The sequence below is a fragment of the Colius striatus genome, chromosome 1, assembly GCF_028858725.1.
Source record: "Colius striatus isolate bColStr4 chromosome 1, bColStr4.1.hap1, whole genome shotgun sequence".
In the NCBI taxonomy this organism is placed as follows: Eukaryota; Metazoa; Chordata; class Aves; order Coliiformes; family Coliidae; genus Colius; species Colius striatus.
The window spans coordinates 133,111,329-133,135,495 of NC_084759.1; the positions used below are offsets into that span (position 1 = coordinate 133,111,329).

Here is a 24,167-nt window from a genome sequence, read left to right on the forward strand (position 1 = left end):
TACACAGGCAAGATTTGAGGAAGACATTAAGGTCACTTCACAGACAGAAGGAGCAAAGCATTGTTTATAGTGCTCCCTCTTCACATTCATAGTACAGTTGAGAACTGCCCTCAGGCAGAAGGTTCAGGTGTTTCAGCTCTGGGCAGGATCCCTAACCTCTAGCCACTTCCTTTTCCCCTCCTGTTACTGAGAAATACTGGGAAAAGACATGGTTGCAAAGAAAAGAATTTGGTCAAACACATACCAGAAGCACATCTTTTCAGTCTAACGGCTCTTAAGGAGTAGTAGCAAGGAAATTAAGGTGAGAAAATAAGGAAGAAAATAAGGCTGAGAGAAACGGTAATTTTCACTAGAATAAGAAGCAAATACATAGTGCTAGGCTAGCTAGAAAGGTTACAGGGCAGAAGTCAGGGACATCTCAGGATGTAGACCCAGGCTGTGATAAAGGAGTAATAAACAGACCACATACAAGGTAAAATCCAAACCAGTCACTTAGTTCTATAGTTTATTTTAAAAAAACAAGGAACAACCACATTAATAAGCATATAAAACCCATCCAAAATATTCACAATGCTGTTACAGAAGAAAAAAGTAACAAAGATATACCATGTGAGAAAGACCTACACATTTCAGTCCAAGCCAACATTCATCTCTGATGTGAAGTATGGAATGCTCTTATGCACAGTTATAATGGGAATTTCCCAACACATAGATGCCCAGATAGAAGTCTCATCTCTGGGAGTGCTGAAAGGTCAAAGGAAGAGCACAGAAATCTGTATAACTGAGCCAAAAGGTGAAAAGCTGGGAAAGAAGTCTATATAAAACTTCTGAAAATCTTTGGCATGGAATCTTGATAGAAAGCTAGGGAAACCTGGATCTAATAAGATTGTGTTGTACAAAGCTGGAGGATTTCAAATGAAGTTCCAGGAAGTATTTCACAGCAGCAAACGTTACTTATTTTTGCAACCATTTTTCATTAAGGAAAGTAGAAGTATCATCACCCTGGTTACTGAAAACACCAGACATGCTCCCCCAGACAATACATCAATGTGAACTTTTCTGACCTGCTCTGAAGTATCCATTGTCAAGAAAGCTTAGGCTATCCATGCTACAATTTTGCCGTCATTCGTGCATTTCTGAGCCTTTCTTTTTACCCATCTTGAAATCTGGGGCCCTATCTCTCTACTAGGATGCCTATCAATCTCCAGCATGAGTTTGCAGGTTGGCACAAGTCTGATCAAGTCTGAAAATGAAGAGGATCATAAAGCAGGAGTGTAAGTTGGATCTATGTGGTACCTTTTGGTAGCTCATGTGGGTCTGGACAGACACAGGCCTGGAGTCTCTGCAGAGTGCTACAGTCAGTGAAACAAATCTCCCATCTCCTGGTTTCAAGTATACTGTATGTGCTACTTTTTGCCTTCCTAAACTGTACTAAGTTTGGCAGCAAGGGTAGACATATACATACTCTTAATTGCCTAGCAGTATGACAAGCAGGAAGATCAATATTCACTGATGTACAATGACTGTCTGCCATATGCCTTTAAACAGAGGCACTATTACAGAGCTGTACACATCTACAAAACACACTGAACACTGGTGAGCACCACAACATCACAAATGCCTTCCAGAGAGGACATGAGGCAAGAAAAACACTTGGCCTGCAACTAACCAGTGAACTTCATGCTACAGACCTTTCACACTAAGCTAACAGAAGTTCCAGTATCTCCGGCCTATAGTCCTGTATCTATACCTTTATGATCTTATATATGCCACAACTGACCACATCCAAGTCCACAAGGGTCATGCTATACACCTTGGTCAAATATAAGAATTGCTATGAAAACACAGTTTTTGAAAACACAGTTTTGTCCTTGCACATCTTCAAGTAACAATCTGCAAATTTCAGACTCTGGCTTACTAGAATACACCAGAGAAACAAACAAAAAAAAAAAATAGAAGGCAGGAAATGTTACCTTCTGGTTTGCAAACACCACTCTCAATCATCCCAATACAATGCTTAACCACGACTGAAAATATAAACTAAAAACACCCATTTGCCCCAAGAGAGCAAAAGTCTCCAACCAACACTTAGGAACAACATTTAAAACTGCCACCAAAAAAACCAAACAAATTTTGATGGACAAACAAACATACCTTTTCTCACTAGTATGCAATTCTTGGCATTTCTTTCCAGCAGGCAAAAATTAACTTAAAGGCGATGTGCATATTTGGCTATGTTGTATATAACATCCAAAAATGCCCAATATCTCATTCAGTACCACATTTCTCCTTTACAGTCTTATTGCACCTCAAGTCTGAAGCATCTTTTGTTAGAATAACTATTTCTCTTAAACATCTTCCATCTCACTATCTGTACATTTTTTGTACACCATTAAAAAAATAAATATTTACAAAGTGACATACAAATAAATAAACCTAAGTAAAAGTATGCTTTCAGTCTGTCTACACAAAAAATAAAAGAGCAGGAAAAAAATATGCATGTAACTTGGTCCCCTTTTTCCTGAGGCTGAAGAAAGTGCACACTGGATAGGAAAAAAACAAGGAGATGGCTTTTTGGTAGGCTTGTTTAAATTCCAGTGTAACACCACACACACACACAGAGAGTATAGACTCAAAGGGATGGGGACTTGTTTAGTGGGCCACTTCAGCTCACTACAAAAATAATAATTAGATTCAAATACAATAACTGTCACTGCATGCCTAAGAATGTTAACCCAAATAGCAATTACAGGTGAGAAAAGCAAAAACATTGCCAGCTCTTCTCTGTTCTCCTGATGTTTCTGACAGGGAAGATGAGATTACTTTTGCCAGTGCCAGGTGCCTTCCAGAACATGAAAAGGGGATCACCCATATCAGATTTAAGTCTGGCAGAACAGGCAACTATGTGGGTGCAAAAAAGAAAATAGCAGCAATTGAGGGGGAGAGAAAAATGTCCCAGTTCTCATGGTTTTCTTTGCTCATTCCTTTAATGACTCTAAGCATGTAAGAGTCGAAAAACGGGTGTGTCACAAATCTTAGGCATGTTCTTTGTCAGTTTGTATGCTGTTCAGTTCTACCATGGGGTTCTTCTCTACAGATGGTGTGGGATCAGATGGTGATCGTCCTTCAAAGCCCCTGGAGATGTCTTCAAAAGTCCTGCCCTTGGTCTCTGGCACTTTGAAGAATGTGAAGACAAAGAAGATGACCAGGAAAACAAGGAAGATGAGGAAGACATAGGAGCCACATAGTTTCTACAGGGAAGACAAAAGCAGGTGGTGTTAAGTTTCAAAAGCGCAAACCTAAATGCAAAGTCATTCACTGTTGACAGATCACATTTTTAACACCTTTCTCCAACAATGCCCTTTTTGGGGCATTTAGGGTGTCAAAACATATTACTTTTCTCAACACAGCATTTAAAAAAATGAAATTGAGTTCATGTGGTATTCTGAAATGCTTTCACATTCCTGAAGGATGACCAAAATTGAGGTACTTACAAAGCAAAGCACTGATATGCTAATTAAGATGGCTCTTCCAACTATTTGTAAGCTACAAGCAGTTAAAACAGCAAAATATAAGCTGAGCCACACCACTCAATCTTTAGTAAGAATTAGGAACCTCTGAAAGACTGATCAGCCCTCTGCTCAAAGCAGCATCAACTTTAGGGAAAAATCAGTTGTTAAAGGTCATACAGTCATGTTTTGAAATCTCCAAGGATTCTACGACCTCTCTGGAGACCTATTCCAAATGCTGCAGCACTTACATGCCTACACAAACACACAGTGCTTTGCAAACTGGGTCCTTACCTCTGCATAGGGGAAGAGCATTCCAACCAAGAAATTAGAGGTCCAGTTGGAACAACCAGCCACTGCCATGGCTGCAGGCCGTGGGCCCTGGCTGAAGAGTTCTGCCACAATGAACCATGGGATAGGACCAGGGCCAATCTCAAAAAGAGCCACAAAACCAAAAGTGGCAACAATGCTGATGTATCTTATCCACTCCACAGTGTCCTGCAAGGGAACAAAACAAGACCAGCTGCAATTTGAGGCAAACAGGGCATAGCACAATGCTATCCTCAGTGGCACAACTTCCTCAGCTTCACTGTGAATACTGTGGCAGAGCTCCTGTAGTTAGGAAGTTGCATACACTCAGTTCCAGCCCCAACTATACCTGCCTACACGGCAGAAGTGCAGGGTAAGGAGCATGTATAGACTTACAGGTCTGCTACAGGGGTCAGCCTAGACAAAAATGCTAATTACTCACCTTCAGAGCTAAAGCAATGGTCATAAGAACAGCACACACAGCCATGCCACCCAAGCCAACTAAATGGAGAGTCCTGCGACCTGCACGCTCCACCAGGAACAGCTAGAAACATGACGGAAGGAGAAATAAATACAAATCCAACTTTGGCAGCAAGAACAGAAGAGGCTCCCTTGCTCAGTGTGCCCTGCACCTCTCATCTGCCTGCAGCCCTCAGTGCAGAAGCACAGGATGCTCAGCCCTAGCACAATTTTTCCCTTTGGTTGTTGCTACTGCATTCTCTCAACATTCTTTTTCCCTTATGCCATACTCCTTTTCACTCTCCCTTTCTTCTAAAAGGAGAACAATATCTATTCCTCCCCTTCTCCCACAATGCATTCTTTTATTTGATCTTATTTGATATAGGTCATTGCCTAGCCTAATGCTTTGCCACAGCCTATGGCTACTCGTTTTCAGTCACATCTCCCAAAAACACCCAGGCACACAAGCTACCTCTCACCATAAGGTCCTGTTCCACTTACCGACACAACAGTGAAGACTGTGTTTACCACGCCAGCTCCAATAGTGGCATACACAGGCTGTGTGATACCTGCTCTTTCAAAAATACCTGTAGAATAGTAGAATACCTGAAAAGGAAGTTGGACACTGTCACAAACAGTACAAAAAGAGGATACTTCCAGTTAAGGTTCCTTTCCTTGGTGTAAGGCTGCAATAGCTTGCCAGGGGATGTGAGACAAAAGTGAAAGCCAATATAATCTCCACCTTCCATGTTACTAACCTCTGCAGTATCACAAAACTGTCAAGGTGCAAGGTTTTTTGGGAGCCCGGTTCTCTCAACATTGACAAGTGCAAGTGCAAGGGAGGCCCAAAAAGATGGGAAAGGAAGATAACTCACAGCATTGATGCCTGAGAGCTGTTGGGAGAGCTGCAGCATTATGGCAATGATAATGGCTTGACGGTAGCTGGGAGAACGGAAAAGCTCTGGAACAGTTGCTTTCTTTTCCTGGGACATTTTAGCACTCTCTTCTTTCATCTCCAGGATATCTTGAGACACATCTTGTGTACCACGGAGTTTCTGGAGAACTGGAGGGAGGAATCAAAAAATGCCAATATAACACCCATAACAGGCAGTAGGTTCTCCCTCCTTCCACATCCCTGCCCTGCTCTGTTTCTAGAAGGGCATACTGGGAAGACTGGACCACCAGCCAAGCAGTGTTTGGGTCTGCTGCATGGGAAAGACCAAGCTCCTACATGCAGCCTTGCTCATCTTCTCAACCCAGAGGTGGGAATGTCACAATCAGCATGGAAATCAGTCCAGGTTCTGCTCATGTTTGCTTGATCTATAAACTTATATTTGATTCCTAATTCTGTTCACACACTTGCCAGAGCCGACTCCAGCCTCTGCAGTAGCAAACACTTTCACAGATGCCTTTTAAGTGTCTGTCTATATTCCATGCCTTTTAGGAGGAATTGATAAAGCTGCAGCAGCTGGTCCTGCTACATACACCCCACCAGGCCAAGTGCCACTCCTCACATCTTAATCCCAGCTGCAGTCTGTTGGGATGTCAGGTTTCTCACACCTCCTGGCACTGATGCCATGGAGGGGAGGCCTGGTGCCCTCCGGGAGTCACACCCTGATCCACCACCAGCTCCAGTCAGTCCTGGCTTCCCACTCAAGTTCAGTACAGGCTGGGAGCCAGAATACAGCCCTGCCCCTTCAGAGATGAGTTCTTACCTGCTTGTGCTTTCTCTTCCTCCATCTTGTTGATCAATAGGAAACGGGGACTCTCAGGGCAGAAAAGAAGAGCCACACACTGCAGGATTGCTGGGAGGACTGTGAACCCCAAAAGCAGTGGCCAAAGTGTTTCAGTACCCATGATTGCCTCCAGGCCAAAAATCTACACCAAGAATTGGGAGAGAGAAATGGTGATTTAAATACTCCAGTTTCTCACCCCCATATCAGTGGATATAACAGGACCACATACCACACCCGATGGCAAGTGTGGCCCACCTCACTATATTCCTCTCACTAGCCCTCCTTTCCCTGAGGGCAGGATCAGGTGTGTCAAGCCTACCTGGGCCACCAGGATCCCTACAACAATGCCCAGCTGGTTCAGGGTGCCAAAGGCTCCACGGAGGCTGGTAGGTGAGACCTCACTGATGTACATGGGCACAAAGCCAGTGCACAGACCACAGAAGATGCCAATGATGAAGCGGCCAATGATCAACATCTCCACTGCCTTTGCCATCTTAGAGAAGGCCATGAGGGCACCACCAGCAAAGGCCAAGACATTCACCAGTAGCATGGAGTTCCTCCTGCCAGAGCAAAGATATCAAGACTAAACTTAAGCTGGCAATACTGGGAAAATCACTGGGAGAAGGGTAAATCTATATATAACCCCTCCCTCCCCCACCTCATGAGTGAGAGAACAGAAATTCCCATTCAGCTCCTGCCCTGGCCTGCAAAACTCTTTCTTTTTGCAGCCCACACATTCTTGCTTGCTCCTCAGTCAACACTTCCCTCTTCCCCCCAACACTCCACTGTACAAGGGAAAAAAAAAATCCCTAATGCCTTGGATCCCTCTTCCCAACTTACCTTCCAAATCTGTTGACGAACAGACTGACTGAGAAGGAGCCAATCATACCTCCTACTGAGAAGATGGCCACAGAAAGGGACCACAGAGAGGTGAGGAGCTCTGAGGACACAGCCTCCCCACTCCGTTCTGATAGCGTGCTGTTGAAGAACCGTTGGATGATCTGCAAGGGAAACCACACAGGTATAAGAGTTACAATCCAGTGGGAGGCATCAAGCAATGGGGAGAGGGAGATTACTTAGGAGGTTTTCATTCTGTTTTCATGGATGCAAGAAGCAAGGATAGACCCTAAAAATTCAGTAGGCATCAAATAGTCATATAAGGGGAAGGTGACAGTGGAGAAAGAGGAACCTTCATTGAGAAGTTCAGCAGACTGGCAGCAGTACGATGAGAGAGAGATCAGGGGGTGGGGCAGGCCAGTGTTTATGAAGGAAAACAAGCTTATCTTCTGAATGTTTCTGTGAGAGTGGTGGTGCTTTGAAAGGGATTTGAGACAGCTGGAAGTGAAAGGGAACAAGAAAACATGATCAGAGAACAGAATGGAACATTTTTGTCAATGCCAGAACTCTGGCAGGAGGGATGGCCTTTCTGGGATGTAAATAGTTTAAGTTTCACTGAGGTAGGCCTGAAAAACTGCAGCATTTTATTAAACAATCTTTTGTTGCCCCATGGGAACATGATAGGGTCATGCTGCCGATCTCTGAGGAAGAGGGACTCAGAGTGCGTGTCCCAGCAGATGGCAGCAGGGCACTGGCCAGGGAGGGGGACCCCCACCCCCACCCTGCCCCCACCAGCTGACATCGCTTCCCGGAGACTGGTGGATGTGGTATTGGTGACTCAGTTCCTGAGACAGGAGCCATCTTAGTGTTACAAGAAAACCATGTTTCTCAGTTAGTTCATCTCTTCTTTCTTAGGGTACAGTCACGAGATGATTCGATTAGAGTATCCCAGCCACAGTTCTTTTACAAGCACTGAATCTACACCTAACATAAGGAATGAGTAAACAAATAAAGAGGCCTGAGATGGTCCCTGAGATAAACCAGAGCAACTGTAATCCATAAAAACCCTCAACTCTCTTCTGTGTGCTGTTCTCTGCGTTCTGACATGGCTGGTCTATTCCGACTCAAAACTGAAGTGGTTCACATTCCTCCAAGAACCAAATATAGACCTACCAGGAAGCAGCAGATAATTAGAAGTGCAGAGGGGACAAAAAGTCTTTAAGAGAATTAACCTGTTTGTTTTGCTCTCTCTCCTCCCTAAAACTTTGGTTTTCCTTTCCAATGTTGTACTTGAGAGGGGTTTTTGCCTGTCTTGACTTCGTAAAACAGAACTGAATTATTAAGCTCATCTTCTTTATACACCTTTATTTTCCTCATCAGCCCCTCACTCATACCATCTCCCCAACTCATTCTCCCTCTCACCTTCTCAGGAGCATTGATGACACCAGTATTGTACCCAAACTGAAGAGATCCAATGGCAGCAATGGAAACAGCATAGATAAGAGGTGCTGTGATTTTCTGTGGAGAGAGGAAATAGTTATTTAGTTAAATTAATTGTTCATGCTTTCTACAGAATTTGAGTTTCTCTTCCACATTAAACAGCAGCTGCAGCTCATAGATGCCATGTGCAAATGTGTCAAGGTCAGGGAATGAACTTTTATCCAGCAACAGTGGGTACCAGTAATAGGGACCCTGGAAAGGCAGGTACAACTATACATCAAGAAAGTTCTGAGACTAGAAATAGGAGGGCCTGTCAGGATCTCCCCTTTATTATCTCCTGACCTTCATCAGCTATTCTCAGCTCATTAGTAATGAATGCACTGGCTGCATTAGTGGCTGTTATTTTTGGCTGAGCTGCTTTACAGAAAAGCTTTGCTGATCTCTGGCATGTCATGATACTAACTCTCCTCCTCTGTCAACTGATAAGTTCCCATGAATTGAGCTTCAGAACTGCCCATGAGCTAGACTGGCAGTTACTCTTAACAGTCAAAACATGCACTCTTCGGCAACAGGCCTTCTTTTCCAAGGCTAGAGCTTCCCAGTCTTGTTCCATGGCATCTGGCAGGCAGCCCACCTCACAGGGACAGCAGTAGTACTGCCAGCTTTCCCATTTATTTTTCTTTATGCTGTGGCAACACCTGATGTTTTAAATGAAGCACAGTCCCTAAAATTTGAGTACAAAAAGATACAGAGATACTTGAAGGTCCAACTTCAGAAGTCCCACAGACTGAGAAATATAAGAGTCAGTGAAAAGCATCTGACATTTTCCACATTTTTAAAGCTTGCAGCATTTAAACCAGTTCTGAATTAGGGAGGTGCGGGGGAACAGGTGACTCATGAATTAGCACTTAGACAACCCTTGAGTTGGCACAATTTGAAAAGATCATGTTTCTGTCTCAGGAGGGATTGGAAGATTTTCCAAAAATATTAGTCCCTTTTCCAAGGCTTTCCAATTATTGTCTAAGGTTGGCAGAAGTAGTGCTTTGTGGGGCGAGCCATCACAGCTCCTCCAGTCTCCCACTTTCTGGCTCAGCTCCAGGAACAATGGCTCCCGAGACTGCCCAAAATTTTTGCCAGTTGCCTTCTGTTAGTGCTTATGCCACCTTTAACAATCTTTCAAATCAAGCATGTAGGTGGTTCTGGTCTGCACAAATGTCATACAGTTACCAGTTAGGCCCAGTAAAGAGAAACAAGGGAAATTGCTCTCAGGCAGGGTTATCCCCACCTACATAAATATCTTAGACTCAGCTCTCTTCCTGACAAGGTTAGTGATGGAGACAAAGGGGACAAAGTTGTTTTCTTGCCGTGGACAGATGATTCCTGAGGTAGCATTCACACCTGAATACATCCTAGGCAGTCCAGGCATTCTCCCTGCCATCCCATAACCACTCATTTTTTGTTGCAAGGAAATTTGGTTCAGAACAAGGACACGACTCTTTCAAAGCACTTGAAAGCCTGTAAAAGGGTATTGAGACATCTAAGAACTTTTAGGACTCCAGGCCAGGTCATCCCTAGCCTGCAGGTATAGCAAAGCTGAAGACAAAACCCAGCTCTCCACATTTCCAAAACAGTGACTCAACATAACATCTTTTCCCTCCAGGGCTCTGCCTTGTCACGGCTTCCAGCAGTCATACTTTTGGCTCTGGGTACAGCAGGGACCACAGCGTACCCTGCTTTGTAGGTACCACTCACCTACATAGTACAAACCCAAGCTACAAGGAGATTAGTTTTTCTACCCTATTTCATAATTACTCCTCCTAGCTGTTGCCTGATAATCTCCTACCCAGTCACCTACCAGCTAGACATCATATGGTCTGACCCCTTCCTTCCAATGAGACAGATCATGAGCTAATGTAAGGATTATTTGTTACTTCTTGAAGTGCCTCATTTCCCAAAAGGCTAACAGGGAGCTCAGAAATAGCACAGCTACACCCACTCTACCCAAAGGCCGAGGTCTGTACATCAGCAAGGAATTCAAACCACCACCCCTTCCTCAACCACAGGCATCAGCAGTGTTGATTAAGCAGGAGATACTTCTCACCAGCCCTCCTCTCCTTCACTGATTGGAACCTCAGAGCAGTATAACTTGTTGCACTCAGCTAAAGCGACCTTCCAGCCCTCCTCCGAGCGACCTTGAGCAGATAGCTCTCCTCCACCCCGTCTACTCAGACTACCCGCATTTCCCATCAACATGGCGGTAAGGGCCCCGAGCTTCCCCGATTCCACTGTTCCCACGTAATTCTAATCCCCAGACACCCTGCATTAGTTACAGATGGATACTTGTGTCCCCCTCTTTCCTTATGCCCGCCCGCCCTTCTACCTTGATATATTCAAACACGGACAGCCACGAGCTCACTCAATGGGCGCTCGCCTGGCTCGCAGCTGTGGATGAACTGCGATACCGGCGGAGTCTCGGCTGTCTCCTGCCCTCCGGAGGAAAAGGGAGATGTTTTGCTTTTTTCTTAAAGTTTAAAAATATCTTAGTTATAAACCATACCACCACCACAAAAAAAAAAAAAAAAAAAAACGTAATCCTCCTCTTAATATCACGAATCCTGGGACAAATGAGTGCTGCCCTGACAGCAAAATAAATCTTGTGATCGCCAAGGTTCAATATGGAGAGTATCATGTGGATCATCAAGCCACAGGCACGAAACCAAATGGATTCTGCGATCCGAAACCGCCCATCTCCTACAACGCATACATCCCCTTCCCCCCTCCCCCCCTACGCCCCACAGACGGGGCGCTTCCCGAGCCCTAGCTGCAGGACCGCGGCGCAGCTAGTGGGCACCGCCACCTCATTCACCTTCGAACGGCCGACAGACCCCCGGCGACACGGCACAGTGAGGCGGACACGGGTACCGGAGCCGCCCTCCCCCCTTCCCCGCCAAAGTGCCGAGAATCCGAGCAGCGGCGGCTACCCAGCGGCAGCAACCACTTCGCACCGGCCGCACTGCTGACGGCGGCGGCAAGGGGAAGAAGAGAAGCGAGCTCCTTCCCTACCTTTTTAGCATCCATCCTGGGCGACGAGCAGCGGATGTCTGGCGGCGAACGACTGGTGACAAACGACTCCCGGCCAACGGCTGCGGCACTTAACGGAACCCGCGAGGAGGAGGGGGGGGGGAAGAAGGAGTCGGCTCCCGCTCCGCTGCCGCCCACGCAGCACTACCACGCGACCCTCACACCTCCACTCCACCGCGGCCCGCAATTTATGGCCTCCGTTATGGGGGGGGGGGGGGGGCTGTGGGAGGGGACCGGGGCCAGGACGGGAGAGGGAGGAGCATCCCGTCATGACAATTGCAAAAAAACCCAGCCCTCGGTGCTCTGTGTCCGCTGACTAACTGACATCAGCAGGGCGCGCGTGCGGGGCCGATAGGCGGCCATGGAGCACGGCTAGCGGGGCGGGGCGGACCGTACCGGAGGGCGACCGACCCGGGGGCCTTCGTGTCCCTGCTGCCGACGTGCGGGGACAGCACTCGGGAGAAGTCACAGGCCTTCCACCTTTACGATGCTATGTTTACCACCCTTGCGATGCTATGTAAATGTTGGCTAATGAGCGAATACTGGTGGCTTGCACGCACGGAGATGTGTGATGTAAAGCTGCTCCCAATCCGTGGCTAAGACGGCAAGGCAGGCAGAGGCAGGCACAGCGGCGAGGGCGGAAGCCTCAAGTCAAATACCACCCGCTACGGGTGCTCTTCGCACCCCAGTGCTGCGGATGGGGCACAATTCTGGATAATCGGGTCTGGGGGACTTTTTATTTGGTGGCATATTTTCTTTTGCTGTTTTGGTTTCTTAGAATTTATTTTGCCTAGAAAGTCAGAATATATGGGGGCAAAGCTGAGGTTGTGACCTCACAGCTGCATTTAGTCCCAAATTTTTACCCTTCCAATCCAAATGAGCTACTGTGTTTCATATTCACTTTTCCATCCTTCAGGTCAAGCAATTGCCAAGGTCTTCCAGAAGAGTAATGAAGAAGTTTCAATCGTGGGCAAACCCTCTGACAAACAATAAGAGTCTCCACAGAATTAAGAATCTGATGAGCATTTTTACTCCAGAGCTCGGAACAGGGACAAGGGTGGGGAGAGGAAACTGACTTTAGGCCAATCTTTCATTGTTAGGAAAATTATCTTGCAACCAGACAAAACTTTTTTCACCAGATTCTGGGGAACTGGAACGATCATGGCTTCATTTCACATTCACTTGATATGGTCAAATGAGGGGACACTCGCTGACTCCCTTCACAAGTATTTATGTGATGGTATTAAAATGTTATTCCCAACAGGGAAAAAAAAAAAAAAACCACTCAAAAAACCAAAAACGTTGTATAGAAGGGCAGCGGGTAGCCTGCACAGTCCTCTTCCTTAGGCTACGTGATAAAAGCTCATCCGCACTCCCACAGAGGAAGACAGAGAGACAATGGCAGGAGGAGGTGCTCAAATAACCCCCTGGTCTGGCTACCCCCAGGCCCATCACAGGATTCATTAGCACATCAAAGGCCTCATTTTCACAGGCAGCAGGAGAACAGGAGCACAATGCCAGGTGGCAATGCAAATTAAAGACTCAGAGGAAGGGACACTGTGCCTGGGCCCACCCCTCACAAGGTTGTCTAAGGAAAGCCATCAGCCCCATTGTCCGGGTATGAAACCCATCATGTAGAGCTGGGCTGGAGCACATTTCAGGCTGGGGGAGGGGATGGTGCCGTGTAAGGGGGACACCAGACACAATTTGGGATGCAGGCAAAGAGAATTTTGGGATTGCACAGGACTTACTATGGGATGGTTAGGGGAGGTATCAAAGCAGGGAAAGGGAGAGATGAGGGGAAAAAACGACAGTTGCATGTAAACTGTGGGCTGGCCCACACATGTGTCCAGCATTGCCCTGCATCAGATTAACACAGTTTCCTCTACCTCGGTATTAAATCTTATTTCTAACTCTCTTCCTGGGTGTGGTGCTCTCTATTTGGAGGTAGAGTGATGTAATTTGTATAGGGGGTCTGAGTGCCAGATCACAGGGCCTGTGCTTTCATGGTGCAGAGAGTGTGGGGGTGCAGGTGAGGGTGTGAACACTAGTAAAGATCCAGCAGGACCAGCTGGCAAACAGGTGAAGTGGCCTGGGGTCCAGGGAGCTATTGAATATATGGAGACACTCACAGCCAGCTGCTGGAGAAACCATGGGGTCTGGGGGTGAGACTCACTGTTCCTTGTGTCTCTAAGAGTGAGGCCATGGCAGACGGGCTACTAGAAGGACCAAGGAGATTCTGACCAGACATGCACACATATGTGTTTGTGTATGTGTGAGTAATGAGGTACATACCAGCAACAGGAGGGAGGCTGCAGCCTTGGGGTCTCACATGCCCAGGTGCCAGCAAGTGAGGAGACTGGGATCTGGAGGCAGACTGAGTGTCTGAGCCCAGCTCATGGGCTCATATGTGGTGGATCCACGCATGTACATACGGATTTCCACCCAGCTTAGTTTGGGAGGGGAACAGCATGAGGCCATTGGTGCTGTTTGTTGTTTGTGTAAATGCTCTGTGTGTCTGTAGAGTTGTGTAGCAGTTGTACATATATGTAGTGCATATGTGTATTTTTATGCATGTGCCTACAGGGAATACATGCTCAGCCTTGCTGCTGGTTGCATCTGGGAGCAAGGAACTGTGTCAGTCCTGCCTCTATGAGGCTGACAGATCAGCCTCAATTCCCTAACATTCTTTGTTTGACTAATCTTGGCTCACATTTCTTTTTCTTTTTTCCTAGCTTATTTCCCATTTGTTTACAAGCATAGCAAACTCCACCTTGAATGTGATAACCTGGCTGCCTCACACTCTGGCACTAGCTCTGGAAACATTCATTTATTGATTAGTGTGGGAAGTCAGTGTATTGGGGAAGGCATATCCAAACTTCAGAGGCAATCTTTGGACTGTGCAAAAGATTCTTCTGAAATGGCCTTCTTCCTAGATTTTTCTTGACCCACATGACTCTGTTGCAAGTTTGAGCAATTCAAACTTCAAGATAGAGTATATACACAGCTACCAGTCCAACTGAAAATTAAATCTCTAACACATGATGCAGAACACAATGGGCAGAACTTCTTTATCTTTACAGAGCTGATGTAGTAAGCAGCAATAAGAAAGAGGCACAAGCTCAAAATACATCACCAAAACTCAAACTTCTCTAAGGAATATGGGGAAGTTACCTCTGCCTCTGATTTTAGTGAGTTTTGCCCCAGTTTGATTCATCTGCTCAAATATTCATGCTCAAATATTTAGATTTGAAGCTTGCACCACAACCCGTTCATCTTAGATATCAATTCTGTTTCTGTCACAGGACACACATCTCCCACATCACAGATAATTCTTCTGAGGACCAGCTTCTGGGGGAAATACCTTAATACCTCCATAGCAGAGCTATCTGGTACTGCAAGTAAAACTATCCACCTAGTCTGTTTCTGAATATAATACTCGTCTATTATGCAAAGTGCCTTAATTGCATGAGGATGCAGACCCACTGCAGGTTGCCAGTGGACAGCCAGACACATGATTTCTAAGGGAAGGGCCAGGTAGAACCAGCACCAGGTAGAACCTAGTGCTGGCTTCCCCACATTAAACAGCACTATCCTAACCATGGAGCTATGGGCACTGGGAAAGGCTCATCTTTCACTTATGAAGGCTGTTTCATTTTTAGATTTTTGAACATTAGTGCATGCCAAGTAATATTTCAATTTCAGAGAAATTACATTTTCTGAGGAAAGCAGTTTTAATCAGTCAATGCCTATTTAGCATTAAGTAGGAGCCCCAATGAAGGACAAGACTATTCTTGTCTTAATTTATCTCAGAGACTGGAGCTGGCAAGTGACCCCACAGAAGCACTTTGCTGCGGCTTTTTTTGAGAATGTCAGTGGAGCTCCAAGAAGTACAGCTCACCCTCACAGGAAAGAAGTTTCTCCTCATGTTCAAGTGGATCTACCCGTGTTCCAGCTTGTGCCTGTCATCCCTTGTCTTGTCACTGGGTTGCCCCCCCTCAACACCCATTCTTTAGGTATTTATAGGCATTGATAGGGTCCCCTTCTCCAGGCCAAATAGGCCCAGGTTGCACAAACTTTCTTCATCAGGAAGATGCTCCAGTTCCCAGGTCATCTTGGTGACCCTGCACTGGACTCCCTCTAGAAGTTCCCTGTCCCTCTTAAGATGGGGAGCCCAGAACTGAACACAGGACTCCAGATGAGGCCTCACCAGGGCAGAGTAGAGGGAGAGCAGAACCTCCCTTGACCTGCTGGACATACTCTTCTTCATGCATCCCAGGATGCCATTGGCCTTCTTGGCCACAAGGGCACATTGCTGGCTCATGTTTCATTTGCTGTCAACCAGAACTCCCAGGTCCCTCTCTGCAGAGCTGCTCTCAACAGCAGGTCAATCCCCAGCCTGTACTGGTGCATGGGGTTGTTCCTCCCAGGTGCAGGACTCTGCACTTGCCCTTGTTGAACCTCATGAGGTTCCTCTGCGCCCAACACTCAAGCCAGTTGAGATCCCACTGAATGGCAGCACAGCCTTCTGGGAAATCAGCCAGTCTTCCCAGATTGGTGTCATCAGCGAACTTGCTGAGGGTACACTCTGGCCCCTCATCCAGGTCGTTGATGAAGATATTGAACAAGACATACCCCAGAACCGTTCCCTGTGGAACTCCACTGGCCACAGGCCTCCAGCTCGATTCTGTGCCATTGATCACTACCCTCTGGGTTCTGTCATTCAGCCAGTTCTCAATCCACCTCACCATCCAGTCATCCAATCCACACCATCTGAGCTTTTCTATGAGGAAGTTATGGGAGACAGTGACAAAAGCCTTGCTGAAGTCAAGGTAGATGACATCTGCTGCTCTCCCCTCATCCAGCCAGCCAGTTATACACTCATAGAAGGCTATCAGGTTAGTCAAACAGGATTTCCCTCTTGGTGAATCCATGTTGACTCTCTCTTCTAATCTTCTTTTCCTTTATATGTTTAGAGATGATATCCAGGATGAGCTGTTCCATCACCTTTCCAGGGATGGAGGTGAGACCGACTGGCCTGTAGTTTTCTGGGTCCTCCTTCTTGCCTTTTTTGAAGACTGGAGTGACACTGGCCTTCCTGCAGTCCTTAGGCACCTCACCTATCCTCCACGATTATAGAATGGTAGGAGTTGGAAGGGACCTTTAGAGATCATCTAGTCCAACCCTGTCATGGTTTAGCCCCATCCAGGGACAAACAACCACAATCAGTCTTATGTACCATAGATTTAAGAACTCCCAAAGGACAGGGGAGGCTTAATTGCCACTTATGGTTCCTGACAAAACAGACAATGCTACTCAGCCTGGGGAAGTAAATGAAACTTAATTTAATCTACTTCCAAACAAAACATATATCCAATGGAAAACCAATACAGAGTAGGACAAATGATGGAAGTGCAATCAGCCCTTTAAGACCACCGTTCCCCCACCCGTCCTCTCTTCCCAGGCTCAGAGCCCTTAGACTGGTATCATTGCCTCCTTCCCCATAAGCAGTGCTGGGGACAGCGAATTGAGGGTGCAGTCAGTCCTTTCCTGATGTCTCTTGCTGCTTACCTCACTCCTGAGGAGAAGTGCTCCTCTCCAGTCCTTCCTTGCTGCAGCTCAAGGTCTCCCACACATTGGGCAGCCCTGCGTGGGCCTCTTCAACCAGGCACTGCAACCCCAGTTCATCTTTTCTGGATTGGGGCCTAAACTGCTAGCTCTCTCTTACTCAGAACCTCCAGCTTTCACCACCTCTGTCTCTACTGCTCACTGCAGGCTGCAATGATGTTTCTGGTCCAGCATCGCTCCTGTCTTTTCCTGACTGCAGGGTCCATCTTACCCTTCCCTTCCCTTCCCTTCCCTTCCCTTCCCTTCCCTTCCCTTCCCTTCCCTTCCCTTCCCCCTCCTCCTCCACCCTCCAAATTCCCATCCTTAAATACTGATAGCGGGGGCGCCAGATTGGCCCAGCTGGGCCAGAGCTGGATCTGAACCTCAGAGCTGGGGGAAAGTCTGAGAACTCTTTACTGGGCCTGCACTGCAGCCCCCTCCCCATTACCAAGTAAAAGCAGCTTTTCACAAACCCAGGACACTTGATTGTTCAAAAATGATGGAGAGTGCCTTAACATCAGCCAGCTCCCTCAGCAAACATGGATGCATCCCATTGAGACCCATGGATTTGTAGGTGTCCACCTTGCTTAATAGGTCCCTAACCTAATAATCCTCAGCCAAGAGGAAGGTCTTCCTTTGTCTGAAGTTGCCCATGTCCCAGTTCCAGACTGGCATGCTACAGCAGCTGGGGAGGTGGATGCACCAGCAGAGCTGTGATGGGAGCTCAGCAGTTAGTTATCTGGAAACTGCAGGGCAGGAGCAAGAGGCTTTGGCCTAAATATCTGTGGTGAGTCTTTTTATATGTTAGCCACTGCATCTTGCCATACGTTTTTCCACCCTGAATTTGAAGGACAACGTAGGAAAACAACTTGGCTAATGAGTAATAATTCTTTTGATCCTGTCCATGCTTCCAGAACATAACAGGAACAGAGACTGATAAACGTGGACTGATCGCCCATAGGGTCACAATTCTGCTGTCCAAGCTCCTGGCAAGTATCTTTCACCTTATACTAGCTATTTTGTCATATCTGGCCAACTTTCAGTTCAGTGGTGCTGTCCCATATGATGAAGCTCTCAAGTTCTTTTCTTTCTCCTTCAAGTTTAGTAAATCCTTTCTCATGTTTCTTCTTATTTTGCCTGGAAAATGCCTTCAGAGATAAGAGCAGGGACAAGGAGGTTTATTATGCAGTGTTTGCCTTGGGAGAGGATTTTGTGCTTTTCTGTTTGTTGTGTTTATAACAAAAGAGCTTTCAGAACAAAGGAGAAAGAATGAGAGCCAGCATGAGTCAGATGCTTCCCCTACAAGCTGTGAGTAACTTTTATTGTTGAGAGGAGATGAAAAGGAGTGGGAGAAAAATAGAGGAGATATAAAAGAGAGTGGAGATGAGTGGAGAGGAGGTTGGCCTGTAGGCAACAGGAGATTAAAAGAGTAAGAAGACAACCAATGGTGAGATAAAAGGCAAAAACAGGAGAGGAAAAGACATGAGGCAAAGGAAAAAAAGCAGTAAGATAGACTAGAAGGGCAAGGCAGAGGAATAAAAGATAAAAGGAAGGAAAAGAGAGCAGCAAAGTACCAGAGGAAAAGGGATAGCAGGTGGTAAGGTAGAATACAGATAGAAGTACAAGAGGAAATTGCAGAATTACCCAACTAGAAGAGTACACACACAGCACTGAAGAGACCACGGCTTTCAACCAGAGTTGCCTTTAACCTCTGCCTTCTACCATGGTGATGTGGAGGTGGGATCTAAGGCCTCTGAAAACTTTTCTAGTTAACCTAGTCAATTAACCAAATCACTGAAGTAAAAAAGTTTTAAATACTTCAACAATCACTTGAAAAAAAGGAAGTAATCTTTGTAAAGTTCTTCAGAAACCAACATGCTGAAGAGTGAACCATGAGCAGAAAAGGAGCAGCATCATACTGTAAGTGTTGTTTCCTATACCTGTTTCAGTGCTACATGAGACGTAACAAGCCCCACAAAGTCATCTACGGTTTCCTAGTGCTGATTCCCATAAAACATCAAGCCTTGTCCTCTTTTTTTTCTCTCATTGGAAAAAGACTACTAACCAGCATCTAGGCCACAAATCTACTTTTCTTTTTCTGATTGATGTTGTCTGGGAAACATCAATCTAACAAACAGAAGAGCTATATCTCTGTGCATTTGCCTTTTTCTTGTGGTATTTTTCTTGTTTTATTCTAACATTGATCTAAATCTAAGAATAGCAACAATGTACATGTGACCAACAGAGAATGCTGTAAAGATACTGTTTATGTAAGTAATCACCCTTCTTACGACCTCCCTCATTTCCTGCTTCTTTTTCTCTGGAACATATGGGCAACAGGTGAACTACGTCCAAAATTGCCCTAAACCCCACATCCCAGTCCCTGACTGGGATGCTGCAGCGATTGGGAAAGTGGAGGCACCAGCAGAGCTGTGGTGAGAGCTCAGGGGTCAGCTAGCAAGAAGCTGCAGTGCAGGAGCAAGAAGCTTTGGCTTAAATATCTGTGGTGAGGCTTTTTATATGTCAGCCACTGCACCTTGCCATGGTTTTCTCCACCCTGACAAGAAACTGAATTTGCACAGCAATGTAAGAAAACAGCCTAGCTAATGAAGTTCAATTAAAAATCATCAGAGTAAGCAGAGATTAAAAAAAGGTACTGAGGAGTAAAATTATAAAAAAATCCCAGCAAAGTTCTGATTAGGCAGCATAGCAGTAGGAAAATACACCACTACAGGGGGGTGGTTGGGCTGGGGGTCAGTTCATGAAAAGGCCAAGGAGGAACCAAAAGGTATGGGATGGAAAGAACCAGGGTTGCCATTAAGCTGAGACCTGAGATTACCTTTCCTTCGTTTTCCAGAGGGATGAACAGCACATGCATAAGGAGTGGGTTGTTTGTGTGGTTCACAAAACTAATCTTCCTATTTCTTAGCAAAACACTACATTCACATGGTAAACCATGTTATTTCTTAAGGAGGGGAAACTATTTTTCTCTGGAAGGCATTAAAAAAATACCTCTCTGGTACCTGCAGGGCACTGCACCAGTACAATGAAAGGATGATGGGAAGTTTGTCTAATTCAGCTAGATAACATTCTCTAGCAGCTTAACCAATTGCAGGGTTTCAGCCACACAGATAGCAATCAGAAAGCATAGGCTTCCTCACAGCAGCATTTTCTGCCTAGCCTGGTCAATCCAGCGCCAGTGCTGGGGCATGCTGCCTGCCGGCAAACAGAGCCAGTCTGGGCCTGCACACTGTAGCATGGGATGGAGGTGTTCCAGCAGTGTAAGCTACCTTATCTCATGTCCCCATTTAGGCATACTTCTCACACCCCAATATTAGTAGAGAAAACTACATGCACAGCCAGCACATGCAGATACCGTACACAGTCGAACCCACTCACTACATAGACACACTCCCCAGCAAATACACACATTAGACACACACATATTGACACACCAGCTCAGATACAGAAACACACTGACAGATAGCTGGGCACAGGCAGAGCTCCAGACTCACAAACACCACTCAGGAGGCACTTCTCATCAAGCTCCCAGGTACCAACCACACTAAATTTTCTGGCAATGTCTTGAAGGGTTGTAGCCTGGGGTGGCAGATAGGAGACAGAAAATGCTTCACTGAGATCACATGTGATTACAGCAGCAGCATTCACAAGAAAGAAACAAAGCCCCTGTCTGACCCATCTCTGCTCACATCAGTTTTGTAATCTAAAATTAGCTGCTGTTGACCTGTAAACACTAAGGCAGCAGGAGCGGAGCCTCCCCCTCTGGGCTAACAATGGCTAAGCCGGGCTAGCACACAGGGGTTTATTACTCCTCTCCCAGCAGGAGATGCACTGAGCTGCCCCATGGCAGTGCTTCCTGCTCCACCCCAGTACAGCATTCCGTGCTTGCTGCTCAGTAGCCAGGAGCACAAAGAGCAGCCTGTGTAGGAAGAGAAAGAGGGTGATGCGAAGAATGCTCCAAAACACTCCTCACTACTCCTGTGCTGAGATCCAGGTGTGTCACACAAGGAAAGACGGGATTAAGCCCATCTTCAGGAGGAGCTGCTTTATGCAGCCAGTCTCATTCTGCATTGCCAGCAGCGTCAGGCACCAGAAAGGTGACAGGAGGGATCCTGTCATGCAGCCTCATCATCCTATCCCAGCAGTTCTGCCCTGCTCTCCCTTGGAAATGGGATGCCAGCACTTTTTAGGGGAAGACCACACATTTCCTGGTTCATGCTCTCAATCTCTTCCCCAGCCTCCTTCCCCATCCTCCAGTGAAGCCATCCTGTTCAAGCAAACCCATCTAGCTCTTGCATTACTGCTTCTGTGTGTTCCACACACCCTTCATCCTCCCCCAAACATCATTCCTGCACCCTTTCATGGCTCACTTCCACTCCTACACACACATATAGGAGTGCTTGCCCATGGCCCTCCTTCTCATTTTGAAAACTAGAGTGGTTACATTCAGCTGACCTATGTGTGCAAGGATGCTGTGTATGCAGATGCTCAGGTATGCTTCTACAGAAAGGTGGAAGATAATCTGGGTCCTGTGCTATACTTGAATTTCTATATCTATCTGAGTAACTTTACGTTCTGATACATAAAAAGACAGGTAATGTATGGTATTGCATGCCCATCCATATGCTAGTATGTCTGAGATTGGCAATGCATTAATTAATATTACAATGTGTACCTTACGTCCACACAAGCACATGCTTTTATATCTGAGCATATATTTAAATACCTGAAGATATTTGCACATATGCTACTTCATACATACAAAGGTATCCACATGTGCATCTGTTCATATGAATGTATGCATGATATATAGCTGTATTTTTGTTTGTGTTTGCATATCTGTGCTTGCTTTTATTCCTGTATCTACTACCTTTGTTTATATGTATGAATTTCTGTGTGTGGTATTCACCTGCTCCCTGACAGCCTTTGTTTTTATTATTTATTTCTTCTGGGCACAGTTTATTGAAAATCAAACCTTAACTATCACATTCACATTAAAGAAAAGAAAAGCAAAATAAAATCCTACATGGAAACTTTTGTAGGTAATGAAGGAGTGGCATGGTTTGACACGACAGTTGTTTCTGGTAAGGGGGAAGGGGCTGTAAAGATGGCTTCTGTAAGCAGTTGCTCAAAACTCTCCCCAGCTCTGAGCCAGACACACTTCTGGGGCTGAGCCAATTAGACGCCTCCACAATCACTTTTTAAGAAGAAGCCGGAAGAAGAGGATTCTTCCTCCTTCTTCTTCTTCCTTCTTCTGTCCCTTCTTTTCCTTCTGGCTGGTGGTGCAAAGAGTAGGAAGAGTGAGAGAAACAACCATATGGACTCCAAGGCCAGTGATGAAAGAGAGGAGGAGGTGTGCTGGAGCAGAGACTCCCCTGCATTCTACAGAGAGGACTGGGGAAGCTGAGATTTATTTTCATTTCTTTAAAGACTATGACTCAGTGGTAGAGACTCACTTTGCCAAAGCTGGCCCCGAACCAGGGGCAGTGATTCACTTTATTAAAGGCCCCAAGCTAGGGACAGTGATTATGGCTGATTGTAATTTTCTCATCATCTCACTCCCTTTTTGCTTTTATTCTGTTCTGTTTCTTGTAGAATAAACCTTCCTACTTTCCTCTCTAAGTCGAGTACTGGCGTTTGTTTTGCCCAGAACTGTAATTGGCAGCGAGCCCTCCATGCCCTTGTCTTAATCCACAACAACCTTGCTTATCTTTTTACTCCTATTTCACTGGGGCCTCTGCCATCCAAAGAAGGAGAATGAGGGTGAATGGGAGAACCAAGCAAGAGACTGTCGTGGTGCTGCTGTGCTAGCTGGGCCATACCATGACAAGGAGCTTGGTACTTTGTTGTGCAAAAAACATCCCTCCTTGCAGAGATAAGAGCTTCTGTAGTAGAAATGAGAGATTTAATGAAAGCATTAAGAAACTTAATACTATTGATCTCAAAAGAAATCTGTAGTTTTCCAAGAAGATGCGAAAGGAAATATTTATATTTGATATTTTGCATCACCATCTGCAACAGGGTAGGCCACAACAGCTCTTCTTCACAGCTAACTTTTACACTTAAATGTAAAAAGAGTTCCTTGGTACTTCCCAGTGGCAACTCCCAACAGAGGTTGCTGTGGAAATCACACATGGGTCATGGGAGCTCTGCACCAGAGAAAGCTCTGGAAACTGGAGAGGTCACAGTTGTGACCACATGGCTCCCTTCTTCCAATCCTCATTACTCCAGTGAGAATCCTCCACCTAAAATACTTTGTTTGCTCTGAAGCAGCTCTCATTGTGTCCCTGTTACTCAGTAAGGAACGGTGAGGATGAGCTGTCCATTCCACAGCTCCAGGTAGGGCTCAGGTGGTGTTCACAGGGGAAGCCATCACACACCTCTTTCCAGGAGGGAAAGTGCTTGGCCTCAGGTCAGTGCTTCTGCACAGATTTGTTCCAGTTTAATCGACCAGGTGGGAACAGGGTGCACTTTGTTTAAAAGAGATTATACTCCTGAATTAGCTCTCCTGCCAAGTCTGTTATCGCTCTGCAAACAATGTGAGTATGGGGAAATGGAGCTGGGAAAGCAGGGGCTGGATGCATGAGGAAAAGTGTAGATTCCTCTGTTGATGACACAGATAAGTAGAGCTGGCCATTCCCCAGCTCAGAAATTAAACTGAAGAAATGAAATGGCAGGTGTAGGACTGCAAGAAGCCATAGTGAAGGAACAATAGACTGGACAGTCCGTTAACCATGGCTACTGACAGAGCTACAGGAGTGATAACAAGGGCACTACTCCCAGGGGAAGACTGAGGGATCATAGAATCCATCCAGTCTTTAAACCCAATCTCCTCAGCCAGTGTTCTTCTCCCCACTAAGAAGCATTTTTAAACATCAGTAGTTCCCCTTCTTCAAAACTCTGCCTTAAGGCAGGACCAAGCACCGTGTTTGTACACACTGGCTGGGTGCTTTGGTTTCTGCAGGTCACATAACCCTCCTCTAGCCAGCTCTTGGCACTTCCTGTATTTGTGCCTCCTTCCTGTCTGGGCATCTCTCTTCTTTTTTCCCTTCTTACTCTTTCCTGAATTATTTCTTCAAGTCTCTTTGTGATTTTTCCATCTGTCCTTTTCCTGACTGTTTTATCAATTTCTGAGCAGTGTATGCCTTTCTGTACACCCACACACACA

At 46.0% G+C, this 24,167-nt stretch overlaps 1 protein-coding gene across 1 annotated transcript; it reads right to left on the reverse strand.

Annotated features, from left to right (window-relative positions):
• Window positions 1-492: 492 nt before the first annotated feature.
• SLC2A3 (solute carrier family 2 member 3) lies at window positions 493-11,564 on the reverse strand. Its single transcript, XM_062007832.1, has 10 exons — window positions 11,354-11,564; window positions 8,273-8,368; window positions 6,854-7,014; window positions 6,333-6,573; window positions 5,993-6,155; window positions 5,153-5,340; window positions 4,779-4,883; window positions 4,261-4,362; window positions 3,804-4,007; window positions 493-3,251 (listed from the first exon to the last, which is right to left on the reverse strand). The coding sequence occupies exons 1-10, from the start codon at window positions 11,366-11,368 to the stop codon at window positions 3,036-3,038; spliced, it is 1,491 nt and encodes a 496-aa protein (XP_061863816.1). The 5' UTR covers window positions 11,369-11,564; the 3' UTR covers window positions 493-3,035.
• Window positions 11,565-24,167: the final 12,603 nt, after the last annotated feature.